Below are 20,958 nucleotides of genomic sequence, written 5' to 3' on the forward strand. Positions count from 1 at the left end.
CTAGACAGGGCAACAGCCAAGTTGTCAGTTTTGTACAAATATATTTGAAACTGAAAGTAGGTACTCCAAACTACATCATTTTTAACATAAAAAATTAATCGGCCACCGGCAGCTTTGAACAATAATGATAATATGACTTTACAAGAACTGGCATTCTTCAAAAGTATGTGATACTGAACTTGTAAAATGTACATGTGGCAACACAGACCACGTGGGTGGGTGCAGTGTTCTCGCTTTCCTCAGATTATTTCCCATTTCCATTTCCGTAAAACGGTTCTGGTTACGAGTTAGTAGCTAGTCTCTTCCAACACGTGTGATGCTGTAGTGTGCTCGAAAAATGCTACGAGGTTGTGAATTTCCTTGTAATTGTTAATTTGTGCAATTATTCAACAATGAATAGAAGTGAAATCATAATATATTTTGGACGATTTAGGAAACTCAGTTTACAAGAACAGATTGTATGCATGTAGGCTAATTTGTAGCATGTTTCATTCAAGAAGGTGTCATTTAGTGCTATTAATTTCTTTCCTCCTCTTAAGAAATATGCAGGAGCCGCCACTGATTTTAACGCATATTTATTAAATAATAAATAGCTTTATCAAATACAAACAAATGTGACACAAACATTGAACTTACCTCAGGAGAAACTTTCATAATTTCGGCATGTTTAGCATTTGCTTCTCCAATTTCTTCAACAGTCTGCGGCTGTCTTGAGAGCAATTCAGTTGATTCTGAAGTGAACTTTTCTATGGCACTGACATCTCTCACAATAGAACTCTGCAGGGAACTAACCACTGTATCCCAGTAGCGACGGTTATGTAACTCAATCTCTGCACGTACTGGCAGGAAACTTACAGAGAAACAATCTATCTTCTCATCAGTACTAAAGTAAAACAAGACAAAACATGACAGTCAGCACTACAAAACTTTGCATCAATCAATCCATTGCCAATATTAATAATCTTCGGAAATACTGGGTGTTCAGTTCAAACTGTGTCATGGCTCGCTGTATGCCGTTATGTGGCTAGCCGATGAGCCCAGAAAATTCAATCTTCCTACACTTCCACAGAGGCGTAATACCTATATGCCAGAGAAGTTGCCTAGCAAGTACGGCGTTCATTCTGAAGAGTACTTACCGATATGTACGGTAATGCCGGTAGTGGCAGGAATGTGAACTGTTTGGAAACACGTACTGAGGTGAGTTTTTTTCCTACTGTTGGGATATGGGAAGAGGGTTAAGACGATTACTTACGTATTTGTTGACATTAACCTGGACGGTCAATATGAACACGGAGAATTTGATTTGTATTGTGGAATGTTGCCGTACGCAATCGATGATAACAAATACCCTGCGACGACTTGCCTGCGCAAAACACAGTTCGAAAGAGGTTATGGTAGCACACAGACCATACAGACCGCCATCTGTTGCTACGACGTTAAAGTTATACTGTACACGTTCTCAAGTTCAGACTGAACGCCTTGATTAATAGGCAACTTCTCTGACATAAAAGCTGAAACTCACTTCAAATCGCTGACCCACAACAGTGACGTCATGACACACTTTGAAATGAACACCCAGTAGCTTTTGCTTAAATTGTTCTCATTCCTCTTAGAGGCATAGGTAATTACATTTTCCAACTTCAATTACAGCCTTTTGTTATCGTACTGAAACCAAAGCTTTAAAAATAATAATGGATATCAATTAAATCAAAATTAATGAGTTATATAATTGAGAACATGCAGAAGTTTCACACAAAATACAAAATAATATGAAAGTTAACTTTACTTTTATACTTAAACATCTTCAGGTGTTTTAACAAATAGTGAAAACATAAGATAAATATTGCACCTGCTCAGGGCATAACAGTTCTTTCAGTACTATAACTTGACGATGATGATGATATGGTGGTGATGATGATGATGATGATGGTGGAAAAAGAAGAAGAAGAAGAAGAAAACGAAGAAGAAGAAGAAGATGATGATGATGATGATGATGATTTTCTACAGTACTCTAGAAATAATATGGCAGAAGTGATTGTCACTGTAAAAATGAGAAAGAAGCTAGACATAAAATACACTCAGGGACAAAAAAAACCGGACACTTTAATATTTGCTGGTATTTTGTTGCCAATTATTTCAAAATGAAACAAAACCCATTTAAACAAAATAATGTTTCATTTAGCACCTTATACGACAACATTTGAAAAAAAAAAATCTCTGATGAGAAAATTTACAAAAAATTACAAAGGGCGTACAACTATGGCATCGTTTGGTCTAACTGTTTTTTTCATTTTATGGTGCCTTAAACATTAAAAACTCTCTTTAGTAACGGGTACTACCCCCTCTGGCTTGAATAACTGCATCCATACGCCTTGGCATGCTCTCAATTTGGTTAGCAATGTCTTCTTGAGGAATAAGTTCCCATTCTTCGCCTAGTGCTCGCCTCAACTCTTGTAATGATTCTGGTCTCGGTCGTCTATTCCTAACACTCCGTCCCAGCATGTCCCACACGTGTTCAATTGGGTTCATGTCTGGACTCCTTGCTGGCCATGGAAGAACATGGATTCCCACTTCTTGGAGATAATCTCCGACCGCATGGGCAATATGCGGCCGTGCATTATCATGCATTAAAACAAAATTATCGCCTACAAATTGGCCAAATGGCACAACATGGTCAGCCAAACATTCATTTATATACCTATCAGCTGTTAGTCTTCCATTTTCAACAAAAACCAACTCTGTACGAGCATCCGTACACACTCCTGCCCAAACCATCACTCCACCACCTCCATACGGCACATTTTCGGAAATGCAACACTGTGAAAATCGTTCTCCCCTCCTTCTCCAAACTCTTTCACGTCCATCAGGTGAGCACAGATTGAAACGGGACTCATCAGTGAACAGAACACAGCTCCACTGTCCATTTCTCCAATCCCTGTGATCATTTGCAAAACACAGTCGTTCAACTCTATGCATCCTGAGAAGTCTGGGACCAGTTGCAGGTCTACTTGATATCAGTCCACTTGCTTTCAACCTCCTTCTAACTGTTTTGGCCGAAATTTGGCGTCCATGCTTGTTAACAAATTGCTGGGCTACACTAGTAGCTGGCAGGTTGCGCTCCCTAAGAACTCTCAACACCATATACCTGTCTTCATTTGGATTTGTAGCTCTTGGACGACCCGAACCTGGTCTTCTGGTATATTCTAGGGTCTCTCTATACCGTTTTATGGCATCATGGGTTGTGCTTCTAGCCATATTCATAACATTTGCAATGTAACGTACACTGCGTCCATCATCGTAAAGGGCTACAACTCGAGCCACATCTTCAGGTCACATCTTGTTTTAAGACAAATGTTACAACCCCACTTAAACTCAGAAAATGTAAAAATAAATAAATAACGAATGATAACGATAATGAAGCACAAAATGGTTGAGACAAAATTGTTATAGCTGAGACTCCGAAAGCAAAATTGGAATATTTGGTTGTAATGGCTTGTTTATAAAACAAAAAACAATCAACAATGTATACACGTCTCCATAACAACAGATAGCTACCATAATATTGTATGAGAAGATAATGTTTTGCAAAATACCAGCAAATATTAAAGTGTCCGGTTTTTTTTATCCCTGAGTGTATTTTGTACGAGTAAAGGAGTAAAATAAAATCTTACGTTGGCAGTTTTGCTATTTCTTGACTCCACGTTTTAGAAGCTCGAAAATTGCGATCCCAGTCTTCAGAAGTGTGCAGATACTGTTCGGCCAGTTGATCCAAATCTACTGAACCTAGTGCAACCCACTGCAGCCATCTGTCTTTAACTGCATCCAGGCGTCCAAACAATTCTTCTGCTTTGACAAATAAGTGGCCAAATCTGTGTGCATTTCTACCATAGAAAAAAAAGTAAAATGTTTACAGTGTAAATTTTACATTATTTATCAAACTATGTAATATTGCTTAGTAATGAATTGTTACTGAAAATCACAATTATGTACAAAAAAAATGTTCATTTGTTTCAAAATGAAAATAAAGCTTAAGCAATACTATTATATTACACTGAATAGACTAAAGAACACTGACTCATATGTAAACAAAACCCCAAATCATGTAAAGAAATTTTGAGAAAATGTTCTTAAAGCATATTGTCAACTCATTCCGGTGAATTACGTCTCAAAAGAAAAGTCTGTATGCATATAAATATCATGTTTACTTTCGCCTAGGTACTTGCCTGTCAATAATTGTAGGGAATATAAGACTTTCATTACTTTCACTAACACCTCTGAAATTGTTAGGTATTGCCAAGAAACGTTTCAGTTGTCCATAATATTTCGTTCTAATTTCTTCCATTGGAGGTCGGAATTGCAACTTTTGTTGTCTGCAAGATAAAGAAAATTATTTATGTCCTATGTATACATTAATCACATCTGCTGACATTTCAAAAGTTACTTGTAAACTCACCGATATACCAATTCCACCTTAATTTCCGGAAGGTGTTCATTCAGTGCTTCAAGCCCTACTTGATATTGATGCTCTAATGCTTTATATAGTTGACGGTCCCAATGTGCTCGCCATGACTTCATGTTAGAGAATTTCTGAAAATAAACCCATTTCACATACTTTTCATATAAAATACTATTTTCCACGTAAAACCTACTTCAATAAATATGTTGTTTTCTAATACCAGGCGCTTGACAATAAAGTCATTTGACCTCTTCACTCCAATATTTTTCAAAGAGATTATCATGACCAGCCAATGAAGCACAGATTTTGAGGTGTTCCGAATCCATTTCTTCGTTTGAGTTGCACAATGGGCAGTTAGAGGACTGATATATTCCAATTCTATGCAGGTGTTTGGCCAAACAATCATGGCCTGTTGCCAATCTAAATGCAGCTACAGACGATTTTCGTGGTAAATCGGGAATTAACTGTGGATTTTGAAGCCGAGAGTTCCATTTTTTCCCTTAGGATTGAGTTACCAAATTTTGTTTGTTGAAGTCTAAGTATGTAGATTTAATAAATCTCTTCACAGAGTAATACGTAGATTTAGTAACAGGTCTGTAAGTAGCAGTGCTGCCCTTCTTTGCTAAAGCATCCGCATTCTCATTTCCCAGGATTCCACAATGGGATGGTATCCATTGGAATACAATTCTTTTAGTGAGTGATATTAATTGAGAGAGCATTTTAGTTATTTCTGCTGTTTGAGATGAAGGTGTGTGTTTAGAGCCGATTGATAGAATAGCTGCTTTGGAGTTTGACAATATAACTGCATTCCTAAATTTATTGATGTGGCATAGAAGATTCCTGAGACATTCACTTATTGCAATGATTTCACAATCAAAACTTGTTGTTCCATATCTAAGAGATCTATAAAGTGAGAAGAGACAGCATGTAACACCTGCACCGGCACCTTGTTCTCTGGAGATCAAGGATCCTCAATACATATGTAATACAATTGTTAGAGGCAATGTGTATAACTTAATTGGGCCATTCATAAATCCGTGAAACATTTTAAAGTTCAATAACAAATAAAGTACGCAATATATCATGGTAATTGACGTGTCAATAGAGAGAGAGAAACTCTCCAAGTTTCTTTTTAATAAGAACAGCCCGCTCTTAGTCACCATGATTTATCACTAGATGGTAGTAGTTATCAATAATGGCAAAATGACATTTACTAAACGTGAGCAATTGTTTTGTATGTTAGAATACGCAAGGACCTTGAAGTAGACAGTTTCGCTGACTTGCTCATTGCAACGAAGCAACTTTTCATCTCTCCAGAAAAGTGAATCTGGTACAATGTGTGCATATTGGGAAATGAAATTTCCTGCGCAGTCATAGAGCATGTGCAAGACTCACCTAAGGTGAATGTCTTCTGTGTGATTTCGAAAAAGGTGTATGGGCCATTTTTCTTTGTACAGCCCACCATCACTGGGATGATTTACTTGAACATGTTACAACACTGGCTGATGCCTCAGCTGAATGAAGACAGCATTGATTACATCTCTCAGAAAGATGGATCTCCCTGTCATTATCATAACAACGTGCGAGAGTATTTTAATCGAAATTTGCCACAGAGATGGATCGGACGAGAAGATGACGCGTTAATAAAGTGGCCACCACAATCACCGGATTTAACTCCGTGTGACTTTTTCTTGTGGGGGTTTGTCTATGTACCTCCGCTCACTCTGCCACTGGATTACAACTGCCATTGCTCTGATCAACCATGACATGCTGGAGTGTGTATGGGGCGAGATGGATTACTGCATGGATTTATGCCATATTAGCAAAGGTTGACACATTGAGCATCTGTGAGGTATGTAACAAAACTTGGAGAGTTTCTCTTTATTCTGGTGTAAAGTAATTTGTTATTCATTGTGTAGTTTAGTAGTTATGAATTTTTTTAATGTTTCACGGACTTACGAAAAGCCTTGTATAGAGCAGCATTTTTCAACTTTTTTCAACATGTGGCACTAAAGGTGTAATTTAAAATCCCGCTGCACATTAATTTAATCTAAACCAATGGTTCCCAACCAGGAGGGAATTTTGAGAATTTTAAAGGGAATGTGTTTACTAAATGTTGATTTGTGCTGCACTTGTTGAATGTTGACTCTTGTGGACTCACTTTTTTACTATGTACTCTTTTCACTTTCATTTCTCCAGTTTACTACAACCTTTACTATTTTAATTTTCTTGCGGCACACCAGTTGAAAATGGCTGATATAGAGTATTATTTTTAAACTACCAATAGCCTACAAACAAATCAACTAATGGCAACAACTATTGCTCTGCCTGAAAAACACACCACATACCTTTCAGTATTAAAATAACCAGTATCGTACTTCCAAAGAAAATTAGAATATGGTGGAGCTTTGACTATCGTCGTTTTCAACTGTCATAATTTTTAATAATCATTTTACACTAATTAATCCCATTAAATTAGATTACAGTCTACATTCTACTCATCATTATTTCTACTCGTACTACCCATTGTTCACTATTTAATGCTATATTAAAGTCGATAGTCATTGTTTCTGCCAGATGATTTATCAGTATATTTCAATTATTGTTAAGATGGCTATATCTGTTAATATAGGTGACAGTTTTAAATTATGTTTAGTACATGCTAATTTGACGACTTGCAGTCACAGTAATGCAAAATTCTTGTTTTATTACAAGCTTTTATTTCTGTACGTGAAAATAGCGATCTGTAATCAACTGTCCTTGTGACATAGGCATCTAACAGTGTGTTACTGTTAATTTCGATTTTTAAATCTGTAAACAAACATGACGTACCACAGCAACATGCGACTCCGTGTTTATTGAATTTTACAGCATTTATTAAACCTAAGTCCTATAACAAATATAATGGCTTTAATCAGGTTTCCTTAAATTAATTAAGTCAATGTTATAGTGTTAAGGAATTACAGTACATTTCTTGCTACATGTATCGGTAATTTAAATGAAAGATATTTCATATAGCTAGTTTTACTTCAGGAATGAATTGTCGCTGTGACATGATACATGTAGAGTAATATCAAAGTATCTTCGCACTGTATAATGTTTATTATTACAGGTAGAATGACGGAATATTAACGCAACACACCCCAACTGGCACTTCTGTGTCCAAGTTAAAATAAACTTTGTTGTTGTTGTTTAGTCAACTGTCCGAAGACAGATCTGAACCTACAAGTTATACTAAGAAGGCACCACTTATGAGCAGTGGCGATTTCTCTTAAGGAGCACAGGAGCAGTGCACCACCTCTTCAAATAACACATGTTTTTAAAGTTATATCAATAAGCTAGAGTAGACTATGTGAGCGACATAATTCTTTATTATAATACTATGTAAAAATAACACTGCACGTGTACTGGTCTTGTTGACGCCTGGGACTTACGTTTACCGCTCGACACATGCGGCACACTGTTCCATTGGAACATGCGCAGTAGTACTGTTTCACTGGCAGGCTTTGGAGCATGGTAGGGAGGCAGTACAGTGTGCGTAGGAGGGGTTAGGAGCACTTTCAGATGTGTTCCAAGCTCGTTCCATCATAAATGTTACAATGAATAGTGTGCAAAATCTTTTAAATGTGTAATTTTCTGTAAGACCTTTACACGAAAAGATCAAAATAAAGAAGATGGGTAGACCTACACATGAATTAAAATTATAAGTGACGAAGAACTGTAATAGAGAAGTGACAAGAAAATTCAACATTCGGACTTCGAAAAATGCAATATGCGGCTGCAATATAAAAGACGCTGTATTTTGTTTTCCTTGCCTATTGTTCGACGGCGAACATTTGACAAAAAAACGAGTACGTTTTATGAATTTTTTTCTGTTTGAATTTAGGACTGTGCGTAGTAACTACATAATTTTGATTATCGTTCTACAGATATGATTGATTTGAACCACATGAATGAAATAATTAAAAAATACGATTCTTCAGCTGCACACATCAACAATAATGTTAAATTAGCAATGTTGGGTCAAACAAACATACAGACACAATTGGATTCAATTAGACTGTCGAACTTCACAATGATAAAGTTACCAAGAACAGATATGTGCGTGGAGCTTTTGAGTTGGCTTTAAGAGGTCACGAAGATGGAAACTCATCTTTAAATGCTAGTATTTTTCTTGGCCTCATCAATTTCAGTTCTGAATTAGACGCACTCTTAAGGAACATTTGGAAAGAGGAACAGTGCTTATGAGCACATCAAACACTATACAGAACGAAATCCTTCAAGCCATTTTGATGTATACCATGATGAGATTTCAAAGAAATAAAGAAAGCTGCTGACATTTTAGCAGTTAAGGCTGATGAGACAACACACGTATCAAATGCTTGTGAACGTGTGAACTGTGTTATAAAACGCAATATAGTGAAAACAATATTATTTACAGTGTGCTGCATAGAAATTGAACACTTTACTTTGCTATTACTGGACCTACATAGGAAACTGATTAACTGCAATTTCTTGACTAACAAAATTATGTAAATCTATACCTATGTAGCATATGTTAATAGTTATGTAGTAGTTAGTACCTATAATAATAATAATAATAATAATAATAATAATAATAATAATAATAATAATAATAATAATAATAATGACGATTATGATAATTATTATTATTATTATTATATGATAATCATAATCATAATAAATATTTGTGCACCACCAGGATTATTTATCACCACATGCCACTGCTTATGAGGCAACTAGGCCTGGAGACAATGGGGTAAAGAGACCAGTTCCTTTCCCCGTCCATTGCATTCATCACTGACTAGCTATATATTACACTAATCAAACTTCAGATGCATACAAGCAATTGAGGACCGTTTTTGCAAAACTTGCTAACTGCAAAATTTGCAAAATTGAGATTTTGAAGGATTCGTTAAAATAAGGCAGGCCTCTACATGATGTTCAAAGCGTCTTAGTAAAATTGGGTTATTTCTCTTCATTGTAGTGTGTCAAAGTGTGATCGTTTTTTCAAAACTTGCTTTCTGCTATAAGTGAGACATACAGCAAAACTTGCTTACTATAATGTTTTGTCCTGTAAAATTTAGTTTTTTCAGTTAGCAAGTTTTGCAAAAACGGTCCTCAATTGTTCTTGTTACATATCGTCAAGTGAGATGTGCTGCTTGATAATAGATGTACTGTAGTATCATCCAGAACCTCAGTCAGAGGTTAAATAAACATTAACAAATCAAAATGTACTTTTATAGAAACAATAATAATAATCTAGACAAAAAGAGTACGATTTTGAGAACAATATTCCAGAAAAACAAAGATAACAAACCACAGAAAATAAACCAACCTGGTCTTCCACTTGGCTCATGATGTTCCGTATATCTTTCAAGCCTTCCTTCCACTGTTGCTGATGTCGAAGGAGATCAGTATTCATTAACACAATCACCTAAAATTAGTAACAGATCATAATGAATAAGCTTCAGATAAGAACCATTGTATTCTGTCTCCTAAAATCTATACTAATAATAAATCTGTAGCCAAAATTTTTCTGGTAATTTTCGATTTTCCAAAAATAATTGGTGTTAACATGTATAATTAACCATCCTGAAACCGAAAATCGCTTTTTTGAAATTTTTGTTTGTATGTCTGTCTGTCTAGATGTTTGTTACATTTTCACACGATAATGGCTGAACCGATTTATATGAAAATTGGAATATAAATTAAGTTCGTTGTAACTTAGATTTTAGGCTATATGGCATTCAAAATACTTTATTTAAAAGGGGGGTTATAAGGGGGCTTGAATTAAATAAATCGAAGTATCTCCCTTATTATTAATTTTCATGAAAAATGTTACATAAAAGTTTCTTTAAAAATAATTTCCGATAAGTTTTATTCTATACAAAAGTTTGATAGGACTGATATTTCATGAGATAAATGAGATTTAAAATTACAATAACAACGCCATCTAAGGCGCTGTACTGAAATAAAAACAAATGACTTCGTCTATAAGGGGCCTTGGACAACAATCGAAAGCTATTAAACATAGCCTACAGAGAATGTTTTTGTGTTTGTATGAAGTAATATCGGAAGCTAATTAATTGTTTAATTATTATTTCACCATTGGAAATTATAGTTTCACTAGATGGACATAATTCTACAATGTTATTATAGTAACTTCTGAAACATATAGCAAGTAATATAAAATATACACATTAAAACTAAATGATATGTCAATCTTCATTAAACTATGGTTGCATGTAATAACAATTAAGAAACGAATGATTGCTCTCTGGACCAAAATGATCGCATTTTAATTATTTAAATACAATTTAAATTAAGTAACATATTAAACGATTTATCCTTCTATCAAACACTAATGTTCCCTGGATCAAACGTCCTATTTTAATTATGTAATTACTTTATATTTATTTCTAACAGGTGCAGCGAAGCGCACGGGTACAGCTAGTTTGTAATAATATGGTTTTATATAACATGAGATAAATTAAAATATCACCTTTTCTCTGATTTGTGCATGATATGAGGCTAGTTTGTTGTTCTCTCTGGACAATCTCTCAACAGTTGTCTGCAGTCGAGCAATGTACTTATCAACAGCAGCTGTGTCACTCCACGTCACTCCATTCTGCTCCTGTACTAAACGAGCCAAATCCAAAGCAGCCTCAAGCATCATAGGTCGCTGAGATGCTATCATGCGATCACCAATAGTGTTGTGAAAATTAGCGACCTACATAGACCAAGATTTTTAACAAATTTAATACACGTATCTAAAAATATAACATCTTTAAGATTTTAATTTTGACAAACAAAATGCTCGCAAATACAATAGATGTGTCTCTATTACATAGATGATTCAAATGATCGGAAGTTTCCCTTAGATTAAAATAACAATTTCTCGTAATAATTATAAGTAGAGATAGTCAAAAAACAGTAGAAGAAAACAGACATGGAAGATATCTGTTTCGAATGTTCTTGCAGAGAGAATGATCAAGATTCCAAGTCCAAATGGAACCAATGGTGCTGACATATTTTATACATTTCTAGCACAGTTACAGGAAAATTTTTACACATTCGGTAGTCTTTGAGTAATGCAAATCATTTAATGATGGGAACACTACAGTTTCCAACATGCCACATGCTACATGTTCCACGACTTTCTGTCGATGAACAAAAAATTCAGCTCATTGAAGAACTTGGAGGAACCAATATTAATTGATTTTCCCTTAACTCAACAAAAAAACTGATCCAGCATATTGTAGTCTTTTGAAAGGGAATTTTAAAGAAGCTATATGTTGAGAAGATGTGAAAAATTGTCTAAAGACATCATCCTCCTTCATGACAACGTCCATCCTCACTGGCAGAAATCACAACAGACCTCTTTAGGCCACAGCCTACTTCTGTTCCTACAGGCTTCTCTATTCAATACCAAATCTCGCCAATTTTTTTTTTTCCCAGGAGTTTACCAATCTTCCCATAGGGATTTTGATTGTCCTTTGGATCTTTTGCCTCCAATTTTTGTGCTAATTATTTTAGTGAGTAATTACTGGTCTCAGATCTTATTAATGTCCTGCCCATTTTAGTGGTTTTACTTTCACATAGGTTATAGATTAAAACCTAAAATATATGCACATAAATACATCTTATATCAATGCCCATTAAAATAATTACCGGTAGAAAAATTAAATTTAAGAATTAAAATTCTGGATCACACTGTGTGTTTTTATTCTATGTACGTTCATATTACAAATGTATCATTTAAAAGAAACTAAAATGAGTTATTTATTATATTTATTTTACAAGAATAAAGATTTTAATTAATAATGGTTCAACTGCAGCATTCTATCATTGAATAAAATAAAATAAATATACCTTAAAGACAAGAAAATAAGTACAAGAAAGATAAATACCGGTCGATACATTACCTGTTCAAGAGCCTTTGCTTGTTTCATGAATCTCTTAGCAAGATCCGCTGCTTCCTGTATCTTCAACGGTATCTTGTATCCCAATACAATGAGCTGACGCACTTCTCTCACCAGTCTAACCAAATTTGGATCGTAGTTCACATGCATCAACTTGCCCTGGTCAAACTGAACTACTGGTTCATCTGTGCGCAAACTGTAAATATGATAATTTTAAAAATATAACGCTATAAAATACATGTGTCCAAATAAATAGATAATGTCGGTTAAAATCATTTAGAAGATCAAAGGCACTCACAAATCGAAAATTCTTTGACACAAGAATGGTTTTTTCCTCGTAAATTATTATTAAAATTTTCTACTCGTCACTCTGTAAGTGGCGTTCTTCTGCCTTCCTATCAATAAATCGGTCAAAATCAACTTCACTAACAAAATCCTAAGCATGGCCTAATCAGATGGTCATTCATTCATTAATTTATTTTATTCCATAGATCTTACATGAGCAATGAAGCTTTAAGATGTGGAACAAGTCATAATTTTACAATATTACAATTACAATTTTTACAAATTTTTACAGTTTTACAATTTAGTAATTTTCTAGAATTTTGTGCAATTCTTTACAATATTTTGGCGAGATGTAGTGAGATGAGGTGAGGTCCGAGGATTTGCCAAAATATTAACCGGCATTTGCCTTTTGGTTGGGGAAAACCTCGGAAAAACCCAACCAGGTAATCAAATCAAAGGGGCTGATGCAATGTAACATTATAAATATATAACAGGTTTCTACTTGAGCAGCAAAAACACATGCACTTCGTACAATTTAAAACATATAAAGCAGAAGTCTCTACATATAAGATCCACACTTTTGAAGAAAGAGCAAGAATTAGTCACATCACCCAATCCCACTTCTACAGATTCAAGCTCTTCAAATTCCCTATTTGTAAACAATGTCAGCAACATGAAGAAACATTACAGTGCATACTAATGGAATGCACAACACAATTGAAGGGTACAAGGGAATAACGATCACGGTCCATTTTAGAAAGTTTCGAGAAAAACGAATTTTAAAGTTTAAGCACTTAATACTTTGTTATGTGTGTATTTAATAGAAATTGACGTAGTGGAATGTCAAGAACGATTATTTCTTATTACTAGCTAGACCACATGATACTACTTCCTTTCCACTATAAGATAGCATTATTAACTCAATTTCGATTTTTGGTGGACCTTGATCGTTTTTCCCGTGTACCCTTCAATTAGGTACCGAACAAACAAAGAATGGTTAACTACAATTCACAAGACAATTTAAGGAAGCAAACACAATCAATAAACTGTATTGCAAACATCTGACATCAGTTCTCTAATTGGAAGCAAGTAATTGTTTAGTCAACTGTACGAAGATAGATCTGAACCTCACAATTTATACCAAGAAATCACCACCTATAGGGGCAACTAGGCCGGAGATAAAGGGGTAGGATGGCCAGTTCCTTTCCTCCTCCATTGCATATATCACCGACTAGCTACATATTACACTATTCAGACTTCAGATGCATATAAACAATTGTTCTTCCTCTAACACATATCGTCAAGTGAGATGTACTGTCTGATAATAGATGTACATATCAGTCAGAATCTCAATCAGAGGACATGGAAGCAAGTAAGAAGATATCTGAGTAGCTACACAGAATGACTCTAGATTAGAATTTGGAAAATTAAACTTTACAAGACAACGTAGGAGTGTTTGTATCTGATGTATTTGTCCATGGTTTATACTGAAGTTCAATGATATATAGAGTCCGGGAGATGGATCATTAAAACTGTGACTCAAAGTTAATTAAGGTCACAATGGAATTAGCAAGATTGAGAGTCTCGAGCTATTTACTACTTACTTAATATGATGTGCACTGGATTAATTGAATATGAAGGAAAAAATATAAACAATAAATTAGGGATATGATTAAGAAAAATGAGAAGAAATAATAACTTATAATACAAATCTTAATTTCAGTTAAAATCAAACGTATCATTTTTTGTTACCTGAGAGTTTTGTTGTGTATAGCAGCACCCACATCCCGTGTCCAACTATCAAATTGATCTGAATGATATTCCTTGAGGTCTCTCAACACTTCCCCCACTGCTCTTTGCAGCTCTGCGTAACCTTGTAAATCGTTAAGGAGCTTGGCACTTGTCTTCTCAATATCAGTCACCTGAAATTATAATAACAATTGTAACAATAATTATTTAACGTTGCAACAATGGTAATTTATATGGTGAACTCGTCCACAAACCATTAAGATTCATTGCAAAGATGCACAGTATTTTAAATTTTTTATTTATTTATTTTATTGGGTTATTTTACGACGCTGTATCAACATCTAGGTTATTTAGCATCTGAATGATATGAAGGTGATAATGCCGGTGAAATGAGTCCGGGGACCAGCACCCCCGAAAAAAACCTCAACCAGGTAACTTGTCCCGACCGGGATTCGAACCCGGGCCACTTGGTTTCGCAGCCAGACGTGCTGACCGTTACTCCACAGGTGTGGACAGTGTTTTATATTATGGCATAAAATCTAAACTGCTTAGTAGATAAAACTCATCCAATCTTTTGTATAGGCTGCATATGATAAGGATTATTCTCTTACTCATCATGTTATTGAGGTTTGGTGTTCCAAATAACTACTTAAGTACGATTCTTGGCATCTCTCAGTGCAGTCTCTACCCGGAGATCCAGTGTTTTTGCTTCAGTAAAGTCTCATTTTACAAACCTATGGATCAACAATTGGCTCTCTTCTGACAAAGGAAAAATTTTACAGTCTGTACAAAAGAAACCAAATGACCTGGAAATGTACAAAAACTTGCCCAGACATGTTCAAACATGTTTAACAAGAGCCAAACCAGGTCACATTGTCACACAATTGTACCTACACCGATTTCACATTTCTGATAATCCTACTTGTCTGTGGTGTAATAATCATGATAAGATCTGGAACACATTCTTATATATTGTCCATCCATAAACCACAAAAGAAGTAAATTAAAATCATCAGTACCAGTTGCAGAAGACACAGCCTTGCAGTATATATTGCTTACGCCCCAACTCTGGCTACTAGCAATGGGCATCTATAACGAACACCGATAAAAATACCCCTCATTTCTCGTGAAAAACAACAAGTGAATAGACTATAGTGGACTTTATGTTGTCAGCAAACAGCTGGATACATTAAGAAGATTGATTGATTGATTGATTGATTGATTGATTGATTGATTGATTGATTGATTGATCATGTTATTGAGAAGCCAGTGAACATGAATAATCTACAGTGGGGGCAAAAAAATATATATACATGCCACTTTCATGAAAATGGAAAGTATCATTATTGCACAAACAAATTGAAGTCATTATTTATAAATAAATGGTAAGGCACAGGACTGTGTAGTCTGCTGTAGCAAAATTCAGACTGACAACAGGACACGACATTTTTAGGAAAAGATTTAAACAAAATATGAATTTTAGGTGGCACAAAGTGTCCTCTGTGTGATAAGGCGGAAATGACAAAAGAACATATTTTGGTCTGTGATGCCCTGTCAACGATCAGTTCCAATTGAAAAGCATGAAAATGAATGGGTTCATTGTCAAATGCTTGTGTTGTAGTATCCTTTAAGCATATCAACAAATTTACCAAGATAACATAAACGGATTGGACACTACGTTGTAACTTTCTAACTGCCCATCAACACGATTTGAGGGATTCCTACTGCAGACATATGCTCTCAAACTTTCAAAATAATCACAAGTATAAATATTCACTATTACCAAGTTTATTAATTGTAGCCTAAAGTATTAAAATTGGACAGTTAAATATAAAGTATCAAAATAGAACAGTTAAATATAGAGTATTAAAATTGAACAGTTAATTAAATAGTATCAAAATTGAACAGTTAATTATTGAGTATCAAAATTGAACAGTAATTATAAAGTACCAAAATAGGATAGTTGAATACAAATTACAAAAATTGAACAGTTAAATATATTTACAGTTTACAGTACTGTGAACCCTGGTGCCACTCAGATAAGCCATTTTCTGCCTTTCTCTGGACGTCGCAATGTTATGACCACCGCTAATGATGGACCTGCTAATGACCACGTTTGGATGCTTCACATCCATTCTATAAGTTTACTCGAACCACACCTTTGTGGCTTCACATAGTGCCGCTATTTTGTCCGCGAATATTCTAAAGAATCAGTATGGCACTAAAAGATAACCCATGCCATCGTTGTTTAATCACTGATTGAAATTGGCATTTCATACTCTCACTTGGGGCAATATAGGCTTAAGGAAGTCTCACAATAATCAAGGTTTGAATAGTCTTTGTTTTAATTGAACTAACAGAATAAAATCGGCATTTCCTATCATCACTTTGGGCAATATAGGCTTAAGGAACTCTCACAATAATCAAGGTTTGAATCGTCTTTGTTTTAATTGAACTAACAGAATAAAATCGGCATTTCCTATCATCACTTTGGGCAATATAGGCTTAAGGAACTCTCACAATAATCAAGGTTTGAATCGTCTTTGTTTTAATTGAACTAACAGAATAAAATCGGCATTTCCTATCATCACTTTGGGCAATATAGGCTTAAGGAACTCTCACAATAATCAAGGTTTGAATAGTCTTTGTTTTAATTGAACGAACAGAATAAAATCGGCATTTCCTATCATCACTTTGGGCAATATAGGCTTAAGGAACTCTCACAATAATCAAGGTTTGAATCGTCTTTGTTTTAATTGAACTAACAGAATAAAATCGGCATTTCCTATCATCACTTTGGGCAATATAGGCTTAAGGAACTCTCACAATAATCAAGGTTTGAATCGTCTTTGTTTTAATTGAACTAACAGAATAAAATCGGCATTTCCTATCATCACTTTGGGCAATATAGGCTTAAGGAACTCTCACAATAATCAAGGTTTGAATCGTCTTTGTTTTAATTGAACTAACAGAATAAAATCGGCATTTCCTATCATCACTTTGGGCAATATAGGCTTAAGGAACTCTCACAATAATCAAGGTTTGAATCGTCTTTGTTTTAATTGAACTAACAGAATAAAATCGGCATTTCCTATCATCACTTTGGGCAATATAGGCTTAAGGAACTCTCACAATAATCAAGGTTTGAATCGTCTTTGTTTTAATTGAACTAACAGAATAAAATCGGCATTTCCTATCATCACTTTGGGCAATATAGGCTTAAGGAACTCTCACAATAATCAAGGTTTGAATCGTCTTTGTTTTAATTGAACCAATAGAAAATCAGAATTCAAATAACCACCAATTATAGAACGCGTTCTTTACATCTCGCAAGAGATGCTGATTGTAATAATTCATATACAATCTGTGTGTTTTTCGTCATGTAGATCTGCGATTTACGTCAGAATGGCTTTACGAGAATAGCTAGAGTGCATATCCTGTATTCTCAAGGACTGGACTTTGAGAGTTGTTGCTGAGTTGCTAAATGTGGAGCTTTAATCTGTCATCGTGTGCTGAAAGGAAACTTTTGTTGTGTGTACAATGCGTGTCTCAACATGCTACTGAATCTGAATGTTATAAAACGTTATGAATAAAATACAATTCCATTACTTTAAAATACAATGCAAATATGGTGCTTATGGTCATAAGTAGAGTTATGATACTTGTCATAATCCTTGGGCACAACACTTGGCATTAGACAACTATTTGATGGTTTTCCGTATTCATTATAGAAAATATGGCATCCAAATAATCTTTATTTATCCTAAACAACAGTATTTCATGAGATAGGCACACGTTGGAGAACAACTCTAGAGATCAGCTGGCGATTTCAAATATTACCATTATGTAACTAAACAATCCATTTGCCAATGGCAGAGAAAATATTTAAAAAAATGACGTACCTTACATTCAAGTTGACGAACCCAGTATATGTTGCAGATTACTTCAGGCATGTCTAGTATCCTGGCATATTCTCTATTTTGTCCCGAACCAAAGTCTGAACTGACACTGTGAATGTATTCCCTTAACAAACCCAGTAGATTTTCTCTTTCAGCAACCAACGTATTTCGCACACTTGGTCTTTGAATCAGTTCTTGATAACGCTTAAATTCTTGCAGAAGCTGTAGAAATAAACAGTGTATACAGTATACCTACAATTTAAAAGAAAACTTACAAATTAAACCAAACCCTTTAACTCTATTAAATATAGAATATAAGTTAATCTAAATTTAACAGAAGAAATACTGAAATCAGAAGTAAACACTGAAACAATTGTCTTTAGAGACAAGTAATATTAGGTACCCTCCACAAAACTGGCTTCATTTATAGACCGACGGATCCTTGATCTCCAGAGAACAAGGTGCCGGTGCAGGTGTTACGTGCTGTCTCTTCTCACTTTATAGATCTCTTGGATATGGAACAACAAGTTTTGATGGAGAAATCATTGCAATAAGTGAAAGTCTCAGGAATCTTCTATGTCACATCAATAAATTTAAGAATGTAGTTATATTGTCAGACTCCAAAGCAGCTATTCTATCAATAGTCTCTAAACACACACCTTCATCTCAAACCACAGAAATAACTAAAATGCTCTCTCAATTATTATCACTCAATAAAAGAATTGTATTCCAATGGATACCATCCCATTGTGGAATTCTGGGAAACGAGAATGCGGATGCTTTAGCAAAGAAGAGCAGCACTGCTACTTACAGACCAGTTTCCAAATCTACATACTTAGACTTTAACAAACAAAATTTGATAACACATTCTCAAGGGAAAAAATGGAACTTTCTGCATCAAAATCCACAGTTAATTCCCGATTTACCATGAAAATCGTCTGTAGCTGCATTTAGATTGGCAACAGGCCATGATTGTTTGGCCAAACACCTGCATAGAATTGGAATATATCAATCCCCTAACTGCCCATTGTGCAACTCAAACCAAGAAATGGATTCAGAACACCTCAAAATCTGTGCTTCAGTGGCTGGCCATGATAATATCTTTGAAAAATATTGGAGTGCAAGAAGTCAAATGACTTTATTGTCAAACGCCTGGCATTAGAAAACAACATACCTACAATGAAAGGTCACATGGCACAGAAATATACTATAAATACAGAAATCACTACACATTTAGCCTGAATGACGAAAAAATACTCTATACATTTTATAGGCACTTTCTATCACTCTACAGTCCTTGTGTATCTTAACACAATAATAAATTCTGTTCTTTAAAATACGCATATGCGTGTACAGACATACATGCAAAAGATGTATCATACACAAACCTGCAAGGTATTAGCATTGACATTCCGTAGTTGTGTCTGAAGCTTGCCAGCTATCCTTTCTTCTGTGGGGATAAGAGAGTGTTCAAACTGCTTTACAGCTGCTCTCCACAAGGGTTCAGTATACGGATTGTATTGTATAGGATTCAACCCCAAAAAAGGTTTGAAAGTGTCATTTGTTCTCAATTCCTGCTGTTCTTTCTGGGTTAGTAGCCTCGTCAGTTGTCGATGAAGCGTCCTTAAATCCAGAACCTGTGCATGACATGAAGTGCACTTGTTAATAATTAAATGCCATTGGAAACTCCATATAAAAAATTTAAGGACACCCTCAATATACATATGTGGCCGGGAGGAAAAAGGTCTTAAGTAAAAATTTTATACTTTTCAGGAGAGCAGCAGAAAGATTGAAATTGGTGTCAATTGTAGAATTCTTTTAATTAAGAGGTTTTTCCTGGATATTATTTGTTTATATTTCTTCTAAAATAGATAATGTTGCTCATTTAACAATTTTCTTGATTATTTCCAAAAATAGCAGCACTTAAGCTCTTTTAAGACTACAACCCAAACTGAGAAAAAGGACTATTTAAACGTAAGACCTTTTTCATGTCTAAATAAATGGGAAATGTAAATTATTAGGAATGCAAAATAGGTCTTAAAAAATATAGGACTGTTTACCTCGTGCTTAAAGTTTTAAAAGGAAAGGGCATCAGTATGTGATAAAATGGCTAAAATACAAGTTAGACCTTTTTAATAGGGAAGCATGGAAAGTAAACATGTGGTGGTTTGTAAGGAATAAAGTATTAAATATTCTTAAGTTCTTTATTCTGTGCGTGCTCGATTCAAAAAGTACTTAGGACATTTGGTAATGCTCTATAAATCCACTCAGGAATCTCATTTGACTTTAGCCATCTTACCAGATTGTAGAGAATTGTTTCCACTTTCAGAATATATAAAAATCTCATTTTCACAAAAAACTGATTTAAGACCTTTTTTCTCCTGGCCATAGACATATTAAAATCATATAAATAAGTTGCTATTATTATTATAATTATTATCATCATTATTAATATATCATTATTATTAGTGGTATTTTGGCACTTACCTTCAAATTTGTGTTAATATTACATTTGTTTTTAAAATATATCGTAGTTTAATAGTTATAGTCAAGTTTTATCCACTTTGTAGAAATAACAAAATATATCGCACTTTTCTCTTTACATTGTATGTATATTCTGCAA

General features: G+C 34.7%; 1 protein-coding gene across 2 annotated transcripts in view; it reads right to left on the minus strand.

Moving 5' to 3' along the window:
* Positions 1-20,958, minus strand: part of btv (dynein cytoplasmic heavy chain beethoven) — a 131,920-nt gene that overhangs the window by 96,123 nt on the left and 14,839 nt on the right. For both annotated transcript variants that reach the window (XM_069823110.1, XM_069823108.1), the window contains exons 10-19: positions 19,724-19,972; positions 18,339-18,557; positions 14,440-14,609; positions 12,406-12,598; positions 10,983-11,210; positions 9,816-9,914; positions 4,454-4,587; positions 4,224-4,370; positions 3,672-3,881; positions 637-883 (exon numbers count right to left, since the gene is read on the minus strand). In XM_069823110.1, the coding sequence (XP_069679211.1) occupies positions 637-883; positions 3,672-3,881; positions 4,224-4,370; positions 4,454-4,587; positions 9,816-9,914; positions 10,983-11,210; positions 12,406-12,598; positions 14,440-14,609; positions 18,339-18,557; positions 19,724-19,972 (1,896 nt within the window). The remainder of the gene's footprint in view (positions 1-636; positions 884-3,671; positions 3,882-4,223; positions 4,371-4,453; positions 4,588-9,815; positions 9,915-10,982; positions 11,211-12,405; positions 12,599-14,439; positions 14,610-18,338; positions 18,558-19,723; positions 19,973-20,958) is intronic.

Source organism: Periplaneta americana, chromosome 4 (genome assembly GCF_040183065.1).
Source record: "Periplaneta americana isolate PAMFEO1 chromosome 4, P.americana_PAMFEO1_priV1, whole genome shotgun sequence".
Lineage (NCBI taxonomy): Eukaryota > Metazoa > Arthropoda > Insecta > Blattodea > Blattidae > Periplaneta > Periplaneta americana.